The 27,513-nt window shown below is 43.4% G+C and overlaps 1 protein-coding gene across 1 annotated transcript in view; it reads right to left on the reverse strand.

The window, feature by feature from the left end:
• Positions 1 to 15,919: 15,919 nt before the first annotated feature.
• LOC140378309 (protein disulfide-isomerase-like) overlaps positions 15,920 to 27,513 on the reverse strand; it is an 18,644-nt gene continuing 7,050 nt past the window's right edge. Inside the window, exons 5-11 of the mRNA XM_072464095.1 lie at positions 26,964 to 27,080; positions 26,700 to 26,825; positions 24,504 to 24,701; positions 19,213 to 19,333; positions 18,078 to 18,256; positions 16,896 to 17,240; positions 15,920 to 16,070 (exon numbers count right to left, since the gene is read on the reverse strand). Of these exons, the coding sequence (XP_072320196.1) occupies positions 16,044 to 16,070; positions 16,896 to 17,240; positions 18,078 to 18,256; positions 19,213 to 19,333; positions 24,504 to 24,701; positions 26,700 to 26,825; positions 26,964 to 27,080 (1,113 nt within the window). The 3' untranslated portion in view covers positions 15,920 to 16,043. The remainder of the gene's footprint in view (positions 16,071 to 16,895; positions 17,241 to 18,077; positions 18,257 to 19,212; positions 19,334 to 24,503; positions 24,702 to 26,699; positions 26,826 to 26,963; positions 27,081 to 27,513) is intronic.

The following is a 27,513-nucleotide window of genomic DNA, read 5'->3' on the forward strand; positions in this document are numbered from 1 at the left end:
TCGGGTGGTCCACGTGGCACAGTGGGTGGTCCACGTGGCACAGTGGGTGGCACAAAGGACCCCTCAGAACACGACTGCAGCGGCTTCATTCAAGTGTGTTTAAAAGAGACTCAGAAATACAATGACATTTTGGCGTCAGTGAAAAGATCTGATGTCAAATTATTCAAATTTTGGGACCACAACAAATGTTCGAAGTCCTATTTTATTCTGTTAATAACAATGACAGACTCATAATATTGTGGTATAATAACTACAGGGTGTCTATGACAGGTTTTTATGATTTTCTAATTGTGACTTTAATTGGTGTATTTGTAGCCGTTGTACATATAAATGATAGTTTTGCACCAATCGAGCAGGTATTTGTGGAGAAAACGTTGAAGAATATGTATATATATGCAAATATGTAGAAAATGACAGGAAGTGACATCACACCAGGGACACTCATTCCAGTCAAGGTTTATGAATAAATTAGACAAAATAATTCCCCCACCCCACGTTCTAAACACTAATTAAACAAAATAAAGTCACTCTCATATCTTTTTTGGCCCAGTGTTTGCTGGGTAATTTCCTAGTGTGATGTCCATCCATCCATTTTCTACCGCTTGGTCCCTCAAATACAAACAGGAAGTGAAATTATAAACCTAAAAAATTTGTAATTCTGGGATCACAGATTTTGTCATTTTTAGCAACATTCTAAATATATAAATATGAGCGGCATCTAAGTTCAATGAGAGGTCCGGCCTGTAGGGGGCGCTTCAGGCAGGTTCATGCCTCAGTTCTTGACTCATGTGGACACAAGCGGCCGCACCTGCAGTGACCACAACTCATGTGACTCACTGGATTTATCCAAGAAGCTGTTTCAAAATGAACACATTTCCAAATATTGACTCGTCCCTCGGCTCAAAACGGTCACGAGAAACATCTGAACAGTTTTTACAGTTTTAAGAGACATTGTCATGTGTTATTTCACCAGATTTACATAAACACAAGACAAAACTAAGCCATTTTATAGAATCCAACAATTATTTCTAAAGCTTTGTGCCGTAATAAGCTACTTTTAGTCCTAAACTTTGGGATTTCCCACTGTTTACAATCACAGACCTCATTTAAATAAATCAATAATTTACTGACTCAAACTGTCAAACTGTCAAAAACATGACAGTGTTTTATTCTTTTTGTTTCAGCTTTAATTTCAGTGCTGTAATGTTGTTGCTTCTAATACAACACTCTTTGAGGTTTATATTTCATGACATAATGACATGTTCAAATAAAAGTCCACGTACCTTCCCGTTGCAGGGTCTCTTCAGACGGGAGTGACCCGCAGCCTGCGCATCCAGGGGCCGCGATCGTCCTTCAGAAAGAGAGAGTGTGTCCCAGGAGGAGGGGACGAGGAGAGGACCAACGAGGAGGTGAGGAACTAGGAAGCACGAGGAGCCACCACAGCCGGTCAGACCTGTTCAGTGGAATGCATGGAATGTCCTCACAGCAGATCGTAGGACATAATGAAGGAGTACAATGTAGGATTATGCAGTACAATGTAGGATTCGGCAGTACAATGTAGGATTCAGCAGTACAATGTAGGATTATGCAGTACAATGTAGGATTCGGCAGTAGGATTCGGCAGTACAATGTAGGATTATGCAGTACAATGTAGGATTATGCAGTACAATGTAGGATTCGGCAGTACAATGTAGGATTCAGCAGTACAATGTAGGATTATGCAGTACAATGTAGGATTCGGCAGTAGGATTCGGCAGTACAATGTAGGATTATGCAGTACAATGTAGGATTATGCAGTACAATGTAGGATTCGGCAGTAGGATTCGGCAGTACAATGTAGGATTATGCAGTACAATGTAGGATTATGCAGTACAATGTAGGATTCGGCAGTACAATGTAGAATTCGGCAGTACAATGTAAGATTATGCAGTACAATGTAGGATTCGGCAGTACAATGTAGGATTCGGCAGTACAATGTAGGATTATGCAGTACAATGTAGCATTCGGCAGTACAATGTAGGATTCGGCAGTACAATGTAGGATTATGCAGTACAATGTAGGATTCGGCAGTACAATGTAGGATTATGCAGTACAATGTAGGATTCTGCAGTACAATGTAGGATTCGGCAGTACAATGTAGGATTCAGCAGTACAATGTAGGATTATGCAGTACAATGTAGGATTCGGCAGTAGGATTCGGCAGTACAATGTAGGATTATGCAGTACAATGTAGGATTCGGCAGTACAATGTAGAATTCGGCAGTACAATGTAGGATTCTGCAGTACAATGTAAGATTATGCAGTACAATGTAGGATTCGGCAGTACAATGTAGGATTCGGCAGTACAATGTAGGATTATGCAGTACAATGTAGCATTCGGCAGTACAATGTAGGATTCGGCAGTACAATGTAGGATTATGCAGTACAATGTAGGATTCGGCAGTACAATGTAGGATTATGCAGTACAATGTAGGATTCTGCAGTACAATGTAGGATTATGCAGTACAATGTAGGATTCGGCGGTACAATGTAGGATTCGGCAGTACAATGTAGGATTCTGTAGTACAATGTAGGATTCGGCAGTACAATGTAGGATTGTGCAGTACAATGTAGGATTCGGCAGTACAATGTAGGGTTATGCAGTACAATGTAGGATTCTGCAGTACAATGTAGGATTCGGCAGTACAATGTAGGATTATGCAGTACAATGTAGGATTCGGCAGTACAATGTAGGATTCGGCAGTACAATGTAGGATTCTGCAGTACAATGTAGGATTATGCAGTACAATGTAGGATTTGGCAGTACAATGTAGGATTATGCAGTACAATGTAGGATTCGGCAGTACAATGTAGGATTCGGCAGTACAATGTAGGATTCGGCAGTACAATGTAGGATTCTGCAGTACAATGAAGGATTCTGCAGTACAATGTAGGATTCTGCAGTACAATGAAGGATTATGCAGTACAATGTAGGATTCGGCAGTACAATGTAGGATTATGCAGTACAATGTAGGATTCGGCAGTACAATGTAGGATTCTGCAGTACAATGAAGGATTCTGCAGTACAATGTAGGATTCTGCAGTACAATGAAGGATTATGCAGTACAATGTAGGATTCGGCAGTACAATGTAGGATTATGCAGTACAATGTAGGATTCGGCAGTACAATTTAGGATTATGCAGTACAATGTAGGATTCTGCAGTACAATGTAGGATTCGGCAGTACAATGTAAGATTCTGCAGTACAATGAAGGATTATGCAGTACAATGTAGGATTCTGCAGTACAATGAAGGATTATGCAGTACAATGTAGGATTCTGCAGTACAATGTAGGATTATGCAGTACAATGTAGGATTCGGCAGTACAATGTAGGATTATGCAGTACAATGTAGGATTCTGCAGTACAATGTAGGATTATGCAGTACAATGTAGGATTCTGCAGTACAATGTAGGATTATGCAGTACAATGTAGGATTCTGTAACACAAACAACAAAACAATGATCAATGAATAAGTCATTACATATGTAGAGCAGAAAGTGAACAGTGAGTGATTAAATGATGGTTAAAGTGACAGTGTTTAAGAAGTGTTCATCAGTCTAACAGCAGAGGGAAAGAAACTGTTCTTCGGGAGGGAGGTTCTGGTCCGTAGCCTCCTGCCTGAGGGGAGTGGCCTCCTGCCTGAGGGGAGTGGCCTCCTGCCTGAGGGAAGTGGCCTCCTGCCTGAGGGGAGTGGCCTCCTGCCTGAGGGGAGTGGCCTCCTGCCTGAGGGGAGTGGCCTCCTGCCTGAGGGAAGTGGCCTCCTGCCTGAGGGGAGTGGCCTCCTGCCTGAGGGGAGTGGCCTCCTGCCTGAGGGGAGTGGCCTCCTGCCTGAGGTGAGTGGCCTCCTGCCTGAGGGAAGTGGCCTCCTGCCTGAGGGAAGTGGCTCAAATAGTCCGTGTCCAGGGTGAGAAGGGTGATCTGACCTGTATGTCCCAGAACCCTGGAGACCTACAGCTTGGCTTTCCTCAGCTTCCGCAGGAAGTACATCCTCTGCTGGGCCTTCTTGATGAGGGAGCTGATGGTGAGCCCCCACTTGAGGTCCTGGGTGATGGTGGTGCAGAGGAAGAGGAGGGAGTCCACAGTGGAGGTGGGGGGTCTGAGATGGTGAGGGGGGGCTGTGGGGCTGTGGGGCTGGGACTTTCCTTAAGACCACGATCATCTCCACTGTTTCTGGACTGAACTCCAGGTTGTTACCGCTGCACCAGGACACCAGCCGGTCCACTCTCCTGTAGACAGACTGATCCCCGTCCCAGATGAGCCCGATGAGGGTGGTGTCGTCATGGCGATGAGGGTGGTGTCGTCATGGCGTTGAGGGCGGTGATCAGTTTTACGGAGTCGTGGCTGCAGCAGTTTGTATACAGGGAGAAGAGCAGGGGAGAAAGTACACAGCCCTGCGGAGCTCCTGTGTTGATAGCCCGAGTGTCTGAGACATTCTTCCCCAGCCGCACGCACTGCCTCCGTCAGGAAGTCAGTGCTCCTCCTGCAGGTGGAGTTCGGCACATTGAGCTGGGAGAGCCTGTCCTGGAGCAGAGCAGGAGGATGGTGTTGAATGCAGAGCTGAAGTCCACAAACAGGATCCTGGTATAGGTTCCTGGGGGTCCAGCGGGGGGGAGGTGTGGGACTTAAGGTGGGGGAGGACCAGGCGCTCAAATGACTTCATGACTACAGACGTCAGCGCCACAGGTCTGTAGTCATTAAGTCCAGTGATCCGGGGCTTCTTGGGGACCGAGACAATGATGGACGACTTGAAGCTGGGACAGTGTCTTGGTCTATTCGAGGGTTGGATTTCCAAAATAGTCTGCACACATCCTGTTCCTGAACTGTGAGAGGGGAGGGGGAGGTGGGGGGGAGGTACCGGGGTTGGGTGGCAGAGGTGGCCACAGTGGGGGAGGGGGTGTCAAATATACAGTAGAAGGAGTTGAGTTGCTCAGCCAGTTTCCGGTCGTCTGCAGCGTGGGGGGCTCTGGGCTTGTAATTGGTGAGAAGCTGGAGCCCACTCCACACAGAGGCGGGGCCACTCCACACAGAGGCGGGGCCACTCCACACAGAGGCGGGGCCACTCCACACAGAGGCGGGGCCACTCCACACAGAGGCGTGGTTGTTGTTTGAGAACTGCTGCTTCAGACCCGTATTGTACTGAGATCTAGCTCCTGACACCTCCCTGCTAAATGTCCTGACATAAATTTAAAAATGTAATACAGGTTTTCTTCATGTAATATTTTTATATATAAAAAAAGGCATTTCATGTGTAAAAATGTCCCAAAAGGCAGATATTTGGAACATTTAAATCCATGAGATTTTGGATATCTTATTAATTTATTTGCGTTAATTAGATTTGACTGATAATTGGTGTAAAAATTCAAACTTTACCACATTTTTGTAACACATTTTTATGAATAAATCAGACTGAGAATTAGAGATCAATGATTTGTTACAAAGTATTTAAAACATTCAAATACTGCATTTGAAGTTACGATCGTGTCCCATATAAATCTGTAGATGCAAGTGTGCTGCCACCAGCTTTAAATTGTCACATGATGATTAAGAATGTAAACAGAAGAGAAACTTTATTTGTCCCACAATGAGGAAACAACACAGGAACAGAAGTAGAATAATAAACACACAACTTCCTTAAAAATACTCATTGTATTCATTTGTTGCATAACTTTGCCTTGTGACACGCGTTTGTCACATTGAATGTCTGATCCACATCTACAGCCCCTGAGCACTAAATACAATAGAACGTGTAAAGCATGATATGAGTCTGTTAAACTCAGACACACTTTCAGATTCACTGAGACGAGGGACAAAGTCCTAAGGCCATTCGTACTTTGTTGCAGAATGACTTGTCACACACTGGAACAAGTACTTATTAAGTAACAATTAACACAGACATTTAATTTAAAATATGATGTAAAACGTATCCGGTTAAGTACTTTGGGCCTTATTTTGCCCCTTACGACGGAGTTTAAGGGCCAACCAAGAAAAAAAAAAAGCGCTGCATCACGAGAATAAACTTCTTAATTAATGAGAAAAAAACTCCTTAATTAACGAGAAAAAAGTCGTGGTTTAGGGGCTAATTCAAAGTGACGTGATCAGTTCCACTTTCAGCACCACGGTCAGGGCGCACAAGAACGGGCTTGGATGAGCTGGCAGTTTAGAACTACATAAAAGCCTGAAATAGATGTTAAAGTGTTTCCTGGCCTTAAAAACAGTGTCTTACGTGTGTTTATTACAAGACAAGACACTGCGTTTAACAGCAGCTTTCCTGTTACGCATCATCCACAAACTGTTGGATAAACCTTTACTTTCTCCATGATGCAGCTGTAGTGCATCATGGGCTCGAACAGCAGCCGTGCTCCGTGCCACAGCCGCCCTCAGACAAGAGGAGGAGCCTGAAGACAGGAGGAGGAGCCTGCAGACAGGAGGAGGAGCCTACAGACAGGAGGAGGAGCCCGCAGACAGGAGGAGGAGCCTGCAGACAGGAGGAGGAGCCCGCAGACAGGAGGAGGAGCCCGCAGACAGGAGGAGGAGCCAGGAGGAGGAGCCCGCAGACAGGAGGAGGAGCCCGCAGACAGGAGGAGGAGCCCGCAGACAGGAGGAGGAGCCCGCAGACAGGAGGGGGAGCCCGCAGACAGTAGGAGGAGTCCGCAGACAGGAGGGGGAGCCCGCAGACAGTAGGAGGAGCCCGCAGACAGGAGTAGGAGCCCGCAGACAAGAGGAGGAGCCTGCAGAAAGGAGGAGGAGCCTGCAGACAGGAGGAGGAGCCCGCAGACAGGAGGAGGAGCCTGCAGACAGACAGGAGGAGCCCGCAGACAGGAGGAGGAGCCTGCAGACAGACAGGAGGAGCCCGCAGACAGGAGGAGGAGCCCGCAGACAGGAGGAGCAGCCTCGGTGTTACATTCACACATATTCTGCTCCTCTATAGTGTTGTTTGTCTAGTGGGCACTTTGAGCACAGTCACTCTTCTCACCTGCTCATTGTTTGCGCTTCAGTTTTATGCCCGGATTCTAACCTTTTGTCATCTCTTAGACAAACTCAGTAAAACACACACAACACCTCTCAGCTCCTGACGCCCCAATCGTGTTAGGCACAGCCAAAAGCGATATGTTTTACGCACACGCATCATCCATACATCATCCATACAACATCCATACGTCATCCATACGTCATCCATACAACATCCATACAAGATCCATACGTCATCCATACAACATCCATACGTCATCCATACATCATCCATACATCATCCATACGTCATCCATACAACATCCATACGTCATCCATACAACATCCATACATCATCCATACGTCATCCATACATCATCCATACAACATCCATACGTCATCCATACGTCATCCATACAACATCCATACAAGATCCATACGTCATCCATACAACATCCATACATCATCCATACATCATCCATACGTCATCCATACAACATCCATACGTCATCCATACAACATCCATACATCATCCATACGTCATCCATACATCATCCATACAACATCCATACAAGATCCATACGTCATCCATACAACATCCATACATCATCCATACATCATCCATACGTCATCCATACAACATCCATACGTCATCCATACAACATCCATACATCATCCATACGTCATCCATACATCATCCATACATCATCCACACGTCATCCATACGTCATCCATACAGCATCCATACGTCATCCATACGTCATCCATACAACATCCATACATCATCCATACAACATCCATACGTCATCCATACGTCATCTATACGTCATCCATACATCATCCATACGTCATCCATACAACATCCATACATCATCCATACAACATCCATACGTCATCCATACATCATCCATACATCATCCATACGTCATCCATACAACATCCATACAAGATCCATACGTCATCCATACAACATCCATACGTCATGGCAAGGCAAGGCAAGGCAAGTTTATTTGTAGAGCACATTTCATACACAAGGCAATTCAAAGTGCTTCACACAGCAGGAAAAATGCATTCAAATCACAAAGAAATTACAGAAATACAATAAAATTAACTAAATTAAAAATTATCAATCCAACTGATTTTCTAAACTAATAAAATCACAAACAAAAGAGAAGAGTGCAAAGATAAAAATTAACTACAATAAAATTAACTAAATTAAAAATTATCAATCCAACTGATTTTCTAAACTAATCAAATCACAAACAAAAGAGAAGAGTGCAAAGAAAAAATCCTTTCAGTCATATGCGCAGCTAAACAAAACTGTTTTTAGCTTAGATTTGAACATTGTCAGAGTAGAAGCCTGTCTCACATCTTCAGGAAGACTGTTCCAGATTTTAGCTGCATAAAACTGAAACGCAGATTCCCCATGTTTTGTCCTGACTCTGGCACCAGCAGGAGGCCAGTCCCTGAGGTCCTGAGATGGTTCATATGGCACTAACATATCCAAGATGTACTTTGGTGCTAGGCCATGGAGAGACTTGTACACAAGCAGAGCTGCTTTAAAGTCTATTCTCTGAGCCACAGGGAGCCAGTGCAGAGACCTGAGAACAGGACTAATGTGCTCATACTTCCTGGTTCTAGTCAGGACCCGAGCAGCAGCGTTCTGGATGTACTGCAGCTGTTTTACAGCTCGTTTGGAGAGACCAGTGAGCAGGCCGTTACAGTAGTCTAATCTACTGGAGACAAACGCGTGGATAAGTCTCTCTAAATCTGGTTTTGACAGTATATTTTTGGTTTTGGCAATGTTTTTTAGATGGTAAAAAGCTGCTGATGTTATTGATTTGACGTGGCTATTAAAGTTCAAGTCTGAGTCCATTATTACCCCCATATTTCTAATTTGGTTTGTAGGTTTTAGAGCGAGACTCTGGAGGTGACCGCTAACACTTTCTCTTTGTTTCTGTGGGCCAAAAACGATTATTTCAGTCTTGTCTGAGTTCAGCTGGAGAAAGCTGTTTTGCATCCACACACTGATCTGTTGGATGCAGTGACAGAGTGAATCTACTGGTCCATAGTCACCTGCCGATAGTGAAACATAGATCTGAGTGTCGTCTGCATCATTGTGATAGGACACATTTTCACTGCGTATCAACTGACCCAACGGCAGCATGTAGAGGTTGAACAGAAGGGGACCCAGGACTGACCCTTGGGGCACTCCACAGGTCAGGGTCATGTGGTCTGAGACACAGCTACCAATTTCAACAAAGTACTTCCTGTCTTCCAGATAGGACCTTAACCAGTTTAGGGCAGTGCCAGTGATGCCCACCCAGTCCTCTAGTCTCTGTAAGAGGATCCCATGATCGACAGTGTCAAAAGCAGCACTCAGATCTAACAGAATTAAGACTGAGGCTTTGCCCGTGTCAGTGTTCAGGCGGATGTCATTTGTCACCTTGACAAGAGCAGTCTCAGTGCTGTGATGAGGTCTAAAACCTGACTGAAAAACATCAAATGAGTTGTTTATTAAGAGGAAATCTGTGAGCTGTTGGTAAACAACCTTTTCAAGGACTTTGCCCCAAAATGGTAGATTAGAGATGGGCCGGTAATGACTCAGTACTGCGGCATCAAGACTGCTCTTCTTTAGGAGAGGCTTTATGACCGCAGTTTTCAAAGACATTGGGAATGTTCCAGATTGAAGCGACATGTTAACTATGTGAGTGAATGGTGCTAACAAACTGTTCAGCACAGACTTTAGAAATTTGGTGGGTGACACATCAAGGCAGCATGTAGATGAACTCAGACTGGTGATGATCTCATGGACAGTTTTGTCAGTTACTGGTGCAAAGTGAGTTAGCTCTAAGTGTCTTGGTGGTTTTAGGGTAATTTTTTGCATTGTGGGATTTATAGCATTTTTAATGCCCTGAACTTTGTCATTAAAGAATAATGCAAACTCATTACACTTGGATGTGGAAATGAGTTCTAGGGTTAGGGTTAGGGTTAGGGTTTGTTAATCTGTTTACTGTGGCAAACAGGACACGCGAGTTGTTACTGCAGCTTCCAATTATTTCAGAAAAATATCTTTCCCTAGTTCTACATAAGATTAGGTTGTACATGTTCAGCTTTTCTTTGTAAATCTCTTTTTGAACCTGGAGCTTTGACTTGCGCCATTTCCGTTCGGCCCTGCGGCACTCCCTTTTCTGTGCCCTGACCGAATCATCATTTCTCCACGGCGCCTTCTGCTTATTTTTAACCATTTTAGCCTTTATAGGGGCGATGGTGTCCAGAACATTCAAAACACTAGATGTAACAGAGTTCAGCAAATCATTTACATTAGAACATGAGACATTTTCAAAGTTTATCATTTCCATAAACAGTGCACCTGTGCCATCACTTATGTGTCTCCTCTGAACAACTGCAGGACCAACCGGAGGTTTGGGAGAAACAGACAGGTCAAAGAAGACACATAAATGATCAGACAGAGCAACATCGATCACATTAACATTTGAAATATTTACCCCCTTTGTAATTATGAGATCTAGAGTGTGTCCTTTGCTGTGGGTGGGGCCTCTCACATGCTGAGTAAGACTGAAGGTTTCAAGGACAGCATCAAGCTCTTTAGCGTTTCTGTCACAAATATTATCAACATGCACGTTGAAATCACCTGTAATGACCAAACCATCAAAGTCTGTGCATACGACTGAAAGAATCTCAGTAAAATCATCAATAAAACTTTGGCAGTGCTGGGGGGGCTTGTATAAAACAATGAAGAGAATGGATGGAGACCGTTTTAGCTCCATTTTAAAGGATACATACTCAAATGATGAAAACACCCCAAAAGACAACCTGCGGGTAATTATTTCATCTCTAAAGACAGCACAGACTCCACCCCCTTTTTTGTTTTCTCGTGTTTCAGATTCAAACTTAAAGTTGGGTGGAGCAGATTCTATCAGAACTACATTTCCTGTGTTTTTGTCAAGCCATGTTTCAGTTAAAAACATAAAATCAAGATTATAAGAAGAAATAAAATTATTAATTAAGAGAGATTTGTTACATAAGGATCTGACATTTAGCACAGCAAGTTTCAGACTAGTTTCAGTGAGACTGGGCTTTATCTTTTCACAGGGAATATGAATCACATTTCTCAGATTGGGCCTGACTCCCATTTTGTTTTTCCATCTCTGTGATGATGTGATTACAGAAATAGCACTAGGGGGGGCTCTTTTTACATAGGGCCCCGGGTTGGTTTGATTTTTAATGTGACAATAAGTCCCGGCAACGCTGAGACCCAGTGCATCCTAGCTATGGGAGATACCAGGTGAAAGGCGAGGTTGGATGGGTGGTGGGGCTTTTGTAGCCAAGGAGAGTTTGGGACCAGGTGAGAGGCGAGGGGGGATGGGTGGTGGGGCTTTTGTTGGTGTAGTCGGCTTGTGCAGGGAAGACATAGCCCTTGCTATATTGGGCGTGAGTGGAGCCATCTTAATGCCTGATTTGATCAGACTTTCAAAATGGCTGGGAAGGCCCATGGGTGAGAGTGGAGATGAGAAGGAGAATGATGAATCTTTAGTGGGAGTAGATGTTGCAGGGGGAACCCAGGGCTGGTGTGAAGGCAGGGGCGATGACAGGGATGTTGTTGGGCACAGATGGGTCCAAGGCCTTTGAAGATTGTTCCTTTGCTGGAGGCGGTGGAGGTGAATGCGGAGCAGCTGGAGCTGAATCCTTTGCTGGTGGTGGTGGAGCAGCTGCTGATGAATCCTTTGGTGGAGGCTGAGGTTGTGGTGCTTTTGATGTTGAAACATTGGCTCGGTCTCTGGCTGATGGAGCAGGAATTCTTCTCTCATTCCTCTCTTCTCTAACTATCTGCTCAGGACCCTGTCCAGGCCCAGTCCAATGCCTCAGAGCGTGGAGCAGGTTCTCTGTCAGCACCCTCACTCCACCTCTGCATAGGTGGGGGCCATTTCTCTTAAACAGGTCCTCTCGTTTCCAGAATAGATAGAAGTTCTCAATGTAGTGTAGTCCTCTCGGGGAACACTCTTTGGACAGCCATGTGTTCAGCTGAAGAAGCCGGCTAAACTTGTTTATCCTCCTGTCGATGTTTGGAAGAGGTCCACTTATGAATGTTTTGATTTCCATTTTATCAAGCACGTCGAATAACTTCAAGAAGTCTTTTTTCAAAACTTCAGTCTGTTCCCGCCGCATGTCCACTGCACCCATGAGCACAATCAGCTGTTAAGCTCCTCCATGCTTAGCCAAAATATTTGGAAGGAGTGACGTTATCTCAGAAACAGTGGCGCTTGGAAAAGAATGTGTGTTTATCTTTTCATGCGTCACGTGACTTATCGCGCCGTCCCCAACTAAAACAATCTTTGTGACCTTGGCTCCTGGCACAGATCCTCCTCGCTGTATTTTGGCCACGTCATCTTTCCTTTTTTCATTTAATTCCATCTCTGAAAGTGGTAAAAATCTGTTGGTGAGCTGTATTTTAGGCGACTTCACGTTATCTTTGTATCGTTTAGGCTTTGCTCCAAGTTTGTTCCAAGAAACAGCCTGGTCTTTCTGGTTTTTAGACAGTTTTGGAAACGACACAGAGTCACTGCGGTTTAGGTTGAAAGTAGCAGTTTTTCTTGTAAAAAGTGTGCTCTTCTTACCGTCGGTTGACACAGGAATGGTATCGTGAAGAACTTTTTCAGATTCCAAAACAAATATCCGTGTTTTCAGCTCATTAATTTCTTGTTGATATTTCCGACAGCGTTCACAGTCTTTCTCCCTTCTTCTCCCGGACATGTCGCTGGCGTCAGATATGTCGTTAAAACTGTAAAAATGTTCTTAAAATCCTTGGTTTACTTGAAAAAGTCTAAAGCAAAAATGTTTGGAAGACAAAAACTGATTAAAAAGCAAAATAAATAAGGAAAACAGCGATAGCAAGCGGAGCGAGCAAAAAAGCGTGTGCACTCTTCGGAAGCAGAGGTAGTTACGTCATCCATACATCATCCATACGTCATCCAGACGTCATCCATAAATCATCCACACGTCATCCATACATCATCCATACGTCATCCATACGTCATCCATACAACATCCATACGTCATCCATACATCATCCATACGTCATCCATACATCATCCACACGTCATCCATACATCATCCATACGTCATCCATACATCATCCATACGTCATTCACACATCATCCATACGTCATCCATACAACATCCATACGTCATCCATACATCATCCATACAACATCCATACATCATCCATATGTCATCCATACAACATCCATACAACATCCATACGGCATCCATACATCATCCATACGTCATCCATAAGTCATCCATACGTCATCCATACATCATCCATACGTCATCCATACATCATCCATACGTCATTCATACATCATCCATACGTCATCCATACGTCATCCATACGTCATTCATACATCATCCATACGTCATCCATACATCATCCATACATCATCCACACGTCATCCATACATCATCCATACGTCATCCATACATCATCCATACGTCATCCATACGTCATTCATACGTCATCCATACGTCATCCATACGTCATCCATACAACATCCATACGTCATCCATACATCATCCACACGTCATCCATACATCATCCATACGTCATCCATACATCATCCATACGTCATTCACACATCATCCATACGTCATCCATACAACATCCATACGTCATCCATACATCATCCATACAACATCCATACATCATCCATATGTCATCCATACAACATCCATACAACATCCATACGGCATCCATACATCATCCATACGTCATCCATAAGTCATCCATACGTCATCCATACATCATCCATACGTCATCCATACATCATCCATACGTCATTCATACATCATCCATACGTCATCCATACGTCATCCATACGTCATTCATACATCATCCATACGTCATCCATACATCATCCATACATCATCCACACGTCATCCATACATCATCCATACGTCATCCATACATCATCCATATGTCATCCATACAGCATCCATACGTCATCCATACGTCATCCATACAACATCCATACGTCATCCATACAACATCCATACATCATCCATATATCATTCACACATCATCCATACGTCATCCATACATCATCCATATATCATCCATACATCATCCATACGTCATCCATATATCATCCATACGTCATCCATACATCATCCATACGTCATCCATATATCATCCATACGTCATCCATACGTCATCCATATATCATTCATACATCATCCATACGTCATCCATATGTCATCCATACATCATCCATATGTCATCCATACAACATCCATACGTCATCCATACAACATCCATACATCATCCATACGTCATCCATACAACATCCATACAACATCCATACGGCATCCATACATCATCCATACGTCATCTATACGTCATCCATACGTCATTCATACATCATCCATACGTCATCCATACATCATCCATACATCATCCACACGTCATCCATACATCATCCATACATCATCCATACGTCATCCATACAGCATCCATACGTCATCCATACAACATCCATACATCATCCATACGTCATCCATACATCATTCACACATCATCCATACGTCATCCATACATCATCCATACGTCATCCATACAACATCCATACGTCATCCATACAGCATCCATACGTCATCCATACAACATCCATACGTCATCCATACAACATCCATACATCATCCATACATCATCCATACGTCATCCATACATCATCCATACATCATGGCGTGAGCGCAGCTCCAACACACGAGTCCGTCATGTTACAGGTCCAGGACCTCACATGTGACACTGCACCTGGGAAATGATTGTTTGTGACGTCTAAAAGACGCATTATAAAGATCCACATCTATTGTGGTCTTTTGTATTCACTTTTATCCAAGCACCATTTGCCTCCTGGTGGTGGTGTGTTTGTGTCATGAAGACTCCACAGATGCATGTGACTCACTGTATTGACTTGTCAGATCAGCTTCAGAGCTGCAGCATCCGGACAGCAGCAGCAGCATCAGGACAGCAGCATCTGGACAGCAGCAGCAGCATCAGGACAGCAGCATCTGGACAGCAGCATCAGGACAGCAGCAGCAGCAGCAGCAGCAGCAGCAGCAGCAGCAGCAGCAGCAGCAGCAGCAGCAGCAGCAGCAGGTTCTTCTACAGGCTCTGATTGGCTGAACCATTGTCAAACTCACACATAAAACACTTTCTTATTGTCAAAACCAAAAAGCATTAAAACTGTGAAGCTGAAGGTTTGAAGATATAATGTACTGTATTTGTCTCTGTGTTCCGCTTTACTAGTATTGCTATATTATTTTTATTATTATTATTATTATTTTCTGGTTTATCTTATTCCTGTCATTTGTATTCTCAAACTATTTGGCTATTTGGCATGTTTCTGTAAAATATTCCACAGCAAAACATTTAAAAAAAAACACACATTCAAGTCACTTTCTGTCTTATAATTGGCAAAATCTCCCTCTCTCAAAGTCTCTGTCCAGCCACAAGTTTGAAAAAAGTTTAATATACATTTTTAGCAACATTTATTCACCAAAAACACGCAGCCTGGTTTGTTTTGTTCATTGATCCATTTCCACTTGAGGTGCATGTGCTGTCCTCTACTGGTGACCTGCGGTTCTTACAGATGAAATGCATTCGGAGATTATATGTTTTACAAGACGCTCCCTTCTAAACATGTGTTATGAGATATTCTTTAACATGTTCTCAGTATGAACACCTAAAGCACTGATGCTGAAGTGAAACCACTGCGATAACAAACAAAGAAATAATGAAAATAAATAGACTAAAAACGACGGTGTGTTTTAATTCTTTTACAAAACCATTTATGAGTCAAATTACATATGACAACGAATAACTTACATTTATCAATTTAGTCACATGTCAACAACTGGAGCGAGGCGCGTTTCTGAGGTGGAGAAACAAATGAAATAAAATAGTCCTTCCCACGTTGTGTTTTGTGAAGATATCGTGACTTAAATAAGCGTGTGCAATTCAAACGACACAAATCACAGCTCGTCTTTGTCCCGCGACTCCTGAAAGCAGAAAAGGAACGTTCATTAGATCTACGTAAGGGATCATCTCAAAATGGGTTGAAGCTGAAAAGATGTAATATTTTTCGTGGGGGGGGCTTCAATACGTTGTGGCAGTAATTGTTTTGAAATGCTATAAAACTCTATCAGCAACGAGCATTAGGCCAACATTAGGCGGCGGGTACGGGTGCGTGCGGGGGAGCACGGCGGGTGCGTGCGGGGGAGCACGGCGCCAACGCGGCTGGTGCAGAAAAGTTGGAAAAGAGATTACTCTCTAGTAACTGAGTACACTGACCGGAAGAAGGACCAACACAAACCCGCATCAGGTTTCGGCCAATCACAGAAGACGTGAGATTCTCACTGAGACAAAAGTACGTGTTCTGCTTCTGTCATTCTGACATGTCTGAGGTCTAAACTCAGGCAATTGACAATTACAGGTTTTGACAAGAAACATTAGTTTTTCACTCTCTCATCCTCTTGAGACTATCTCAATGTGGTCATCTCACTATTTCGGTACATGGGATGTGCCTTAGGGCCCCTAGGGCCCGTGGACCATGTGGATTGAGTAAACAAACATGTGCGACAAGTGACATTATTTGGAGAGTTCATAACTTCTACTAATAAACTTACCAAAGGATGTTCAGGGACTAGAGGTGAGCAAGGTCTATCAAGCTACTATCGTTTTATCAACGCGTAAAATTTTATGTGTGCCAGAATTTTTTTTTTTTAGTCTTTTCGGGGAGAGAGCCAAAATTTGTTTTGTCTTTTAAGCTTCAACCTATTTTGAGATGATCCCTAAGTACACACGGATCGAAGCCTAATACTAACCTCGCTTAAGTCTTCCTCTGCGTCCTCATCACCCTCTTTGTGGTCATCGCCCTCTTCTCCCTCTATGTGGTCATCGCCCTCTCCCTCTATGTGGTCATCGCCCTCTTCTCCCTCTATGTGGTCATCGCCCTCTTCTCCCTCTATGTGGTCATCGCCCTCTCCCTCTATGTGGTCATCGCCCTCTTCCTCTGTGTAGTCATCGCCCTCTTCCTCTGTGTAGTCATCGCCCTCTTCCTCTGTGTAGTCATCGCCCTCGTTAAACGTTGGTTGCTCAGGCTGGACGCCGCCGCTGTCCAGGAACTCGGACATCTTCTCCAGAGTCTTGTCCCCGAAGTACTGCACCTCCTGAAGGACGACAGGTTTTAAAGGGGACGTTACTTTTGTGGACTCAAAGTTGCGCTCGGCTCGACGTCATCCCGTGTTGTCCCGCAACTGAGGCTCAGGCGCTCTGAAAATTCCTGTTTTCACCTACCCCCTATCTCCACCCAGGTCCCCTGCTGCGTAGTATGTATATATTTTTAATGACGACTCCGAGTGACGCGTGTAGGTTCTAAAATGTCATATAGCTTTTTACGTTGTGATTTGGTTTATGTCATTGTGTCGTTATTATAATTAATCAATTAGTTCATTAATTCATGTTGTCTTTTTTATTTTTACAAAAAATTTAGAAAATAATAATAATATATTTTTTAAAGTCACGTAGCCACAAAAAAAAAAAAAAAAAAAACATAAATGACAATCTTACTGTGAAAGGTCACTTTGAAGAGGGCGGGGCTTATCAGATCCGAACAGGAAGTCAACGGAGCGCTTTTGTTTTGTCAAACCGCTTTAGCTCAACTTACAATGAACAAAGAGCAAAACAATGACACTCTTCAGTTATAGATCAATACTACGCACGTAAAAAACATAAATGGCAATCTTACTGCGAAATGCCACTTTGAAGAGGGCGGGGCTTATCAGATCCGAACAGGAAGTCAACGGAGCGCTTTTGTTTTGTCAAACCACTTTAACTTACAATGAACAAAGAGCAAAACGGCGACACTCTTCGGTATTAGAGCAATACTACGTACGTGTAAAACATATAAAACACGCCTTCATTTTACTGTACGCGAGGAGCGCCGTAAAGTTCAGAACCGGCGTCTGACCGTGACCGTTTTAGCCCGACTCGCCAGTGGAGAGCACCTTTTCGCCTCCCGCCGGGTAGTAGGTGAGCGTGGGGATGCCGGTGAGTACCACCTCCTCCGCCTCGTTGACCGTGGCATCCATCTTGGCGATGACGATGTCCGTGTGGTTGGTGTATTTCTCCCCCAGCTGGTCCCAGGCGGGGGCGAGGTCCTGGCAGTCTACGTTCCACGGAGCGCCTGTGGAACATCGTACGCATCATTTATATATGATTATTAATATGATCAATGACATAATACAGCCCGAAGTTCATGTGATGCTTGTTTTTGTCTATTCGTTTAAAAACAATCGTAAATCTAATCGCAATATATGTCGGGAATATAGTCAATTGAATAGTTATGTTATTTTTAAATTGCCAAATATTTTTCTAGTCTTTTTTATAATACTTGTGGATAAGGTTTTATATTTTGACAAAATCTCGCATGAATACCGTATTTTCCGGACTATAAGTCGCACCTTTTTTCATAGTTTTGGCCGGGGTGCGACTTATACTTATAATTATACTTATATACTTATACTCCGGTGCGACTTATATGTGATATTATCTGTTATTTTCACACTTGCAACCACATTTCATACTCCAGTGCGACTTATATATGTTCTCTTCTTCTCTATTATGCATTTTTTGGCTGGTGCGCCTTATAGTCTGGAAAATACGGTAGTAACAATACGCACCGTTTATGTATTGACGACCAAAAATAAAACGTTACACATTATCACAGTGTTTTTTAGGGCTACAGCTAACGATCATTTTGCTAATGAGCGAGATTTCTACTGAATTTGACCCAGATTAAGCTGTTACGTGAAGCCGTTCCCGGTGGAGAGTTTATCGGCCTCAAATACACAATGTTTACTCTTTTTCTGTGTAATTTTCAGGCAATTTTGGCTCAATTTGTGTCATTAAACTTATTTTCTTGTCACATGGCGTGTTCTAGAACCTGTGTTTGGACCAGTTAACAATTTTTGAATTACTAAATTAGATGACAATTATTCAAATACTCCATTAGTTGCAATTAACTGAAGCTTTACATCATTTGGTGACTATTTCTCATTTCCACAATGGAGTGATAAAATAAATGTTCTGAGCCACTCTCGACAACAGGAATGATAAATAGTGCGGGTGGAGGTGACGTACAGAACACCACAAACACGTTCTTGCTCGGGTCCAGCGCCACAGACTTGAAGTTCTTTCCCACCAGAACTTTGACCGGGTTTTTGTCCCAGTCTTCAGGGATTTCCTGGGACTTGTAGTACGTCTGTGGACACGACAGACAGTCTCAATGTCAGGCAATTAAAGACTAAACATGTCACATCAGGTAGAGGGAGCGAGATGACAGGGGCAGGGATGACAGGGAGAGAGATGACAGGGAGAGAGACGACAGGGAGAGAGATGACAGGGAGAGAGATGACAGGGAGAGAAACGACAGGGAGAGAGATGACAGGGAGAGAGAGAGGGAGCGAGATGACAGGGACAGAGATGACAGGGAGAGAGATGACAGGGAGATCCCAGGCTAACTTAGTGTTAGCCTGGGATAAAATAGTTATAGTTGGAGACTTTAATATCCACGTGAACATGAGTGATGACGCTCTCAGTAATGCCTTCAGCGCCTTGTTAGACAGCATTGGTTTCACTCAGAATGTAAATAAACCGACTCACACTCATAAGAACACTCTGGATCTTGTCCTAACGTATGGAACAGAGATTAGTGACCTCATTGTCCTCCCTCAAAACCCTATATTGTCAGATCATTTCCTAATTACCTTTCAGTTTATTCTTAAAGATCATCCAGTCCCACAAAATAAAGTTATAATGAAAAGGACAATATCTGAAAAATCTATCTCAAAATTCAAAGAATTAATAGAGCCAATATTCAGTGACATGTCATGTGATCATGTCATGTGATCATGTCATGTGATCATGTCATGTGATCCTGCTGAGAACAGCTTTAGTCCCAGTTTAAGTGATCAATGTGTCGACTTGACCATGAATTCTCTGAAGTCTGCTCTTGACGTTGTCGCGCCGTTAAAACAGAAGGTCATTAGGCCAAAGCGCGCCTCCCCATGGTACAACCAAGAACTGCGTTCACATAAACAAAAAGTTAGAAAGTTAGAGGGATTATTTCGTCGCTCTCACACAGAAGAATCCCTAAAAGCATGGAAAAGTTGCCTGCTGTCCTATAAGCAGGCTCTGCGTAAGGCCCAAACCAGATATTATTCAAATCTAATAGAAGTCAACAAAAGTAACACTAAATTCCTTTTCAGCACTGTAGCCAGGCTAACAAACTGTCACAGTGCAGTAGAGCCCTCACTCCAAGCTACACTCAGCTCTGATGATTTCCTCCTATTTTTTAACAATAAAATAAAAACAATCAGAGATAAATTAGATGAAATTACCCCGGCTATTAGCCCTGAACTAGCCCAAGCTGTAAATCTAACGTCCCATATAAATCCACCTGTAAACTTAGAAAGGTTCACAGCTGTTGATCAAGCAGAGATAACTTCAGCCATTATGTCCTCTAAAAGCTCAACTTGTGTCCTAGACCCCATTCCAAGCAGACTCCTCAAAGACATTCTTCCCCTAATTATAGACCCTATTCTTAATATAATAAATACTTCACTCGAAAGTGGCTATGTTCCACAGTCCTTCAAACATGCAGTCATTAAACCTCTTCTGAAAAAGCCTAATCTAGATCCCGACCTATTGGTAAACTACAGACCTATTTCAAATCTTCCCTTCGTCTCTAAAATCCTTGAAAAAGTTGTAGTAAAACAGCTTTGTCGCCACCTGCAGGACAATAACTTATTTGAAGTTTTCCAGTCAGGGTTCAGAGCCCACCACAGCACTGAAACTGCACTAGTTAAAGTCACAAATGATTTGTTATTAGCCGCTGACGATGGACTGGTCTCAATCCTGGTTCTGTTGGACCTCAGCGCAGCGTTTGACACCATCGACCACAACATTCTACTGCAGAGGTTAGAATGTGATGTAGGTGTTGGAGGAACAGCCCTCAGCTGGTTTAAATCCTATCTATCTGATAGGTTCCAATTTGTTAATGTAAACCAGAGCTCCTCACCAAGCTCTAAAGTAATTTACGGTGTGCCACAGGGTTCGGTACTCGGTCCAATTCTGTTTACTCTTTATATGCTGCCATTAGGCAACATTATCAGAAAGCATGACATTAACTTCCACTGCTATGCAGACGACACTCAGCTGTATTTATCAATGAAACCTGATCAGAGCGATCAAGTAGACAGACTTAGTGCTTGTGTGAAGGAGATAAAAACCTGGATGACACTAAACTACCTGCTTCTTAACCCTGAAAAAACAAAGGTCATTGTGCTTGGCCCTAAACATCTACGAGACTCTCTATCTGAGCAGATAGTCACACTGGACAATGTCAGTGTAGACTCCAGTTCTACTGTAAGAAATCTTGGAGTCTTATTTGACCAGGAGCTCTCATTTAAAGCTCATATAAATCAAGCTTGTAAAACAGCCTATTTCCATTTGCGCAACAAGAGCCAAAATCAGAAGAATTCTGCCTTAAAAGTGATGCCGAAAAACTTATCCATGCATTTGTAACGACTAGATTAGACTACTGTAACTCCCTGCTTGCAGCGTGTCCTAAAAGCTCCATAAAAAGCTTTCAACTGGTTCAAAATGCAGCAGCAAGATTACTAACAGGAACAAAAAGAAGAGAGCACATTACGCCGGTGCTGAAGTCTCTTCACTGGCTCCCCGTCGAGTCCAGAATCAAATTCAAAATTCTACTCTTGACCTACAAAGCCATAAATGACATGGCCCCATCCTACCTCAAAGATGCTATAGAACCATATCATCCAAACAGAGCTCTTCGCTCTCAGAATGCCGGCCTTCTGGTGGTGCCAAGAGTCTCTAAAAGTACTGTAGGAGGTAGAGCGTTTAGCTACCAAGCCCCTGTGTTATGGAATCAGCTCCCGACCCATGTTAAATCTGCTGACACAGTCTCTTCATTTAAGTCCAGGCTTAAAACGTTCCTCTTCGAAATTGCTTATGGTCAGACTAGTTAGGAACAGAAACATAAACCCACAGCTTCAGCTACGCTGCCCTAGGAGTAACTATGCTGGGGGAAGTATTGCAGCTTGAGCACTATCCTCCTCTTCTGAATACTTATGCTATCAAACAATATTTATTTTTTGATTCCATTTGCAAACTGTTCACCGCCTTCTTTTCTTTCTCTCACTCCTGAGGACCTGTGGACCCAGATGCCCCTCCCCTGGTGAAGTGGTCCCTGCCCTGTGTGGACGGTCCCTCATCTGCCTGAGGAGTGGGTCCAGCTCGCCCCCGACGGTCCCTCATCTGCCTGAAGAGTGGGTCCAGCTCGACTCCGACGGTCCCTCATCTGCCTGAAGAGTGGGTCCAGCTCGCCTCAGACGGTCCCTCATCTGCCTGAAGAGTGGGTCCAGTTCGCCTCAGTCGGTCCCTCATCTGCCTGAAGAGTGGGTCCAGCTCCAGTCTCCCTCGTGTCCGTCTGTCCGTCTGTGAGAGTCGGATCTCTTCTTCACTGGAACTCCTCCAGGTTTCTACGCTTTTTTCCCAAAGAGGTTTTTTTTGTAGTTTTTCCTGGCCGAGAAGGAGAGTCTAAGGACAGAGGACCCTGGGACATCGTCCCTCGCCACCACAGACATTGTCTGACTCCATCGCCGCCACAGACATTGTTGATTCATTTCTCCCTGTGGCCCTCAGAGGCAACTGTTGTTGTGATTTTGGGCCTTACAAAAATAAATTGATTTGATTTGATTTGATTTGAGAGAAATGACAGGGAAAGAGATGACAGGGAGAGAGATGACAGGGAGAGAGATGACAGGGAGAGAAACGACAGGGAGAGAGATGACAGGGAGAGAGAGAGGGAGAGAGATGACAGGGACAGAGATGACAGGGAGAGAAATGACAGGGAGAGAGAGAGGGAGAGAGATGACAGGGACAGAGATGACAGGGAGAGAGATGACAGGGAGATAAATGACAGGGAGAGAGCTGACAGGGAGAGAGATGGCAGGGAGAGAAATGACAGGGAGAGAGATGCCAGGGAGAGAGAGAGGGAGAGAGATGACAGGGAGAGAGATGACAAGGAGAGAAATGACAGGGAGAGAGATGACAGGGAGAGAGATGACGGAGAGAGAGGGGGAGAGAGATGACAGGGAGAGAGATGACAGGGAGAGAGATGACAGGGAGAGAGATGACAGGGAGAGAGATGACAGGGAGAGATGACAGGGAGAGAGATGACAGGGAGAGAGATGACAGGGAGAGAGAGATGCCAGGGAGAGAGAGAGGGAGAGCGATGACAGGGAGAGAGATGACAAGGAGAGAAATGACAGGGAGAGAGAGGGGGAGAGAGATAACAGGGAGAGAGATGACAGGGAGAGAAATGACGGAGAGAGAGGGGGAGAGAGATGACAGGGAGAGAGAGATGACAGGGAGAGAGATGACAGGGAGAGAGATGACAGGGAGAGATGACAGGGAGAGAGATGACAGGGAGAGAGATGACAGGGAGAGAAATGACAGGGAGAGAGATGACAGGGAGAGAGATGATAGATGATAGATAATATATCGGTGTAATCCCTCATTCGTCCAGGAGTGTTCCAATGTAGAATGTACAATGATACAACTGAATCTTTCAGTTGTATCATCTGGACTCTGTTTTTAGGAAAAACGAAACATTTCGACTCTCATCCAAGAGTCATTTTCAATCTGCATGTCAAGACCGGGAACTCAGATATTTATCCTATTCTGAGTAGGTGCCTCCCACCGGGCGAGACTTCCTGATAAAGACCAGAAACTAAACCTCTTTGTTCAGTATCAGTCCTTTAATGGGCCGTCAGCCTCCTATTGTCCCTGGCTCACTCTCTCTCCTCCCTGTGTACCTGATTATCACCTAAATGCCCTGGGTGTTGACCTCTCCAGGGATTCAAAACTACACTATAAACAACCGGAAGGTTGAATCTTAACCCACCGTTTCTATTTAAGGATGGATTTTTTTAACAAAAAAGCCTCTTTAACTCCTCTTTCTAACCATCTTTTCTCCTGGTCAGAAGCTTCACCTCACTGTCTTCGATAGAGTGGTTAGTGCATCTTCATCTTTTCTCCACAACCCACACACTTACTGCATTTTAGTTTAGTCGTCCGACCGGTCATGATAAATGTGAGTGTAACTGCAGTGTTCCTGTTGTTTGTTCTGTTTTTTGCTACTGTTCTCTTATTTTTTTATTTTTTTTAGATGCGTCAAGTACGAAGTTCTATTTAGCAGAGGCGAACACTTTTATATTTGTTAGTGGACGGTAGCAGCTTTTTCACATTTTTGTTGTGTTTTAGTTGTGTTTTAGTTGCGTGCGGATGTCGTTCCTCATCATGGACCCCGTTCCTGATTAAAAAGAGCCAGAAGAGCCTGTTACCTGAGCCGTCCCGTCCAGCACGCCCTGGCACAGCTGCCGCACGGCCTCCGGGGTGAATGGGCTCGGGGACATACTGTACTTCTTCCTGTTGTTCATGTCATATATCCGGACGGTGGGGGCGTCACTGGCCTTCACGCCAAAGTACTCCTTGACATGCTCTAATTCCGGGTCATTGATGTCCAGTAAAATAAAGAGACTCTGAAGGAGAGAAGAAGACACCAGAGAAGTCTCGTTAGCATCTTTACCTTTCATCTTGCAACGGCTCAAATACATCAGCCCTTCATTATTGTCTGCAGTAAGAATGTCATAATACTGAGTTTACTGTGAGAATTATTGTAAGAAACATCACAATACGTATTATTACCTTATTATTGCACCGTTTTTCATAGTTTTGGCCGGGGTGCGACTTAGATGTGATTTTATTCATTATTTTCACACTGACAACCACAAGAGGGCGCTCTAGGCTCTATGCGACGCAGAAGAAGAATCTGCACTTCCTCTTCCTCTGGAGTTTGTGGAGTTGTTTAGAAGTGACACAGAGAAAGAAGAATTCAATGGATTTAGTGATTTGGGGTAAAACTAGAGCTGGGTTGAAAAAAACAATTTTCCGATTTTTAATCGATTCGCATATTAATGACCGATTATCGATTCGTACATTCAATGATCGATTATTTTTTTTTTTTTTTTTTTTTAAATTGAAAAAAAAATTGAATTTTTAAAAAAAAAAATATATATATACATATTTTTAAATTCTTAATTATTTTCAAGCATAATAATAAAGCACTGGTTAGTGTCCCAGTAGGAATCCACTGTTGCAGATGTAGTCACCTCAATGATGTCCTCCATTTATTGTCCTGAATTATCTTTCTTGAAGGTTGAAGGCCATTAAAATTCTGAATAGGCTAGCTCGGTAGATACAAGGGGGGAGTTTCTGTTGAAACAAACAACTCTTTCTACTTCAGGAAGGCTCCGCCCAATGGGTGGGTCTTACCACAGAACAGTATTAATATCGGAGTTCTCGATCTAAATTCTTTTATTGACAATGACTCTTGGATGAGAGTCGAAACGTCTATTTTTTCAAACTGAGTCCAGATGACTACAACTGAAGCTTTTTCTACTATGGAACACGCCTGGACGAATGAGGGATTACACCGACATATTTCTTGAAGGTAGATTGACCCTTAACCTTTTCATCAGTCTTCCATCAGTAACTACCAATAATTGTAAGATTTGCTGTTCAATATTGATATAATACTAGTTTTAATATGTTGCTTCTCTACACAGTCATGAAGTGAAGGAAACAGTTCAAATACATTTTTCATTTTTAATAACATTAACCCCCGGATCGAATCGATATCGGATCGAACCAGAAATCAGATCGAAATCGGATCGAATCGGAAGGAATCTGAGAGAATCGGAAAAAAACTATTTTGAAATGTAAAAATCGGAATCGAATCGATTCTTGAAATTTGAATCGAAACCCAGCTCTAGGTAAAACTGATGCTTTGGTAAACTTGTTAGCATGTTCTTTATGCTATAGTTATCTGCATAACTGTTAATATGTTACGTTAACATACCAGACACTTACCACAGTTCTGTCTGTGCCTCATGTAGCTGAAGGTGTTAGCGTTAGCATACGTACACTTTTTGACCGTACTGTTGAGCTCTAGTATTGATGGTTCATACTTTGTGTAACTCTATCTTGTTGATGGTACCGACTCAGCGTGAAGCCGGTTCGGTGTGGGTCATGTGCCACTGTTAGCTTTGTCCGTCTGTGCGTCATGTAGCTGAAGGTGTTATGTTAGCATAGGTGTACCACGTTGTTTGTTCTCTAATCCGTTGTTATTTTAAATTGCATTTCAAGATGTTCTTGGTCTTGGATTTTAATCCATTTTAATGGAATCTATGTCCCCCAAAAATGCGACTTATACTACGTAGTGACCTATATGTTTTTTTTCTTCTCTATTATGAATTTTTGACTGATGCGACTCATAATCCGAGAAATACGGTATTTAAGCTAATGTATGGTACAAATGTATAAACCCCTGAAAAAGAGGTCTCGATTCCAATAGGTGTTTATTATTATTATTATTTGTAATAATAATATAATAAATAAATAATAATAATATAATAATGATAATGTTAGCGTCACATTTGCAGTATTGGCAGTAGTAGAAGTAGTTGTAGATGCAGTACCTTGCCCTTGAACTCCTTGGCCACACCCCGGGTCTCTTCCACCAGGGCCATGTGAGCATCCAAGCTGGAGTTGACGAACATCAGGGTGTGGACTTTGACGCTGGAGCTGAAGATCTTCCCGGACACCTGACACACACACAGCAGACATTTTATTGTCATCATAGTTATCACGCCGTCCACAAGCTCTGGCCTTCAACATCCCGTCATTGTCCCGACTCCTCCTCGTTTGGCTTCTGTGCCAGGAACGCTCACGTCCACGTTTACCTCTGCAGAGAACCTGGTGATGAGCTCCAAGCTGTTTTCCTGGATGAAGCTGAGTAACTTTTCCTGGTCCAGTTTGCCCTCGTCGCCCAAGGGAAAGTCCACTCTGCCCTCGTCAAACTGAAACGGACAAAAGTTCACGTTTGTTCTCATAATAGTCATAATAATAAATATAGCCGCAAGCTGTGATGATCGGCCCTCGCCACGCCACCGCCGCAATTGTCCTTTTATTACACCTACTGCTGAATCTGTGACGCTGTCGCATCTTCTCCGCTTTGCTTTACCATTCAAAAAGCAATTTTGAATTCTTGGCAAAATTAAAAAAAAAGAGACCGTGACTCTTGGAATAAAAAAAATGATAGACCCCTGAAGATGAGTCTCACCAAATTTCGGGTTTATCGGGCTAACGCCTTAGGAGGAGTTCGTAAAAGTATAAAGTGTAAGTATGTTCAAATTTCAGGGATCTGGCGATTTCCCCATTGGAATAACATGGGAGGTTCCTCTCATCGCTACGGCAACGCCGTAACAAATATGACATAGGTCTCATTGACTT

The sequence above is a fragment of the Eucyclogobius newberryi genome, unplaced genomic scaffold (genome assembly GCF_026437365.1).
Source record: "Eucyclogobius newberryi isolate DKJ021-1_F unplaced genomic scaffold, fEucNew1.0.hap1 SCAF_4, whole genome shotgun sequence".
NCBI lineage: Eukaryota > Metazoa > Chordata > Actinopteri > Gobiiformes > Gobiidae > Eucyclogobius > Eucyclogobius newberryi.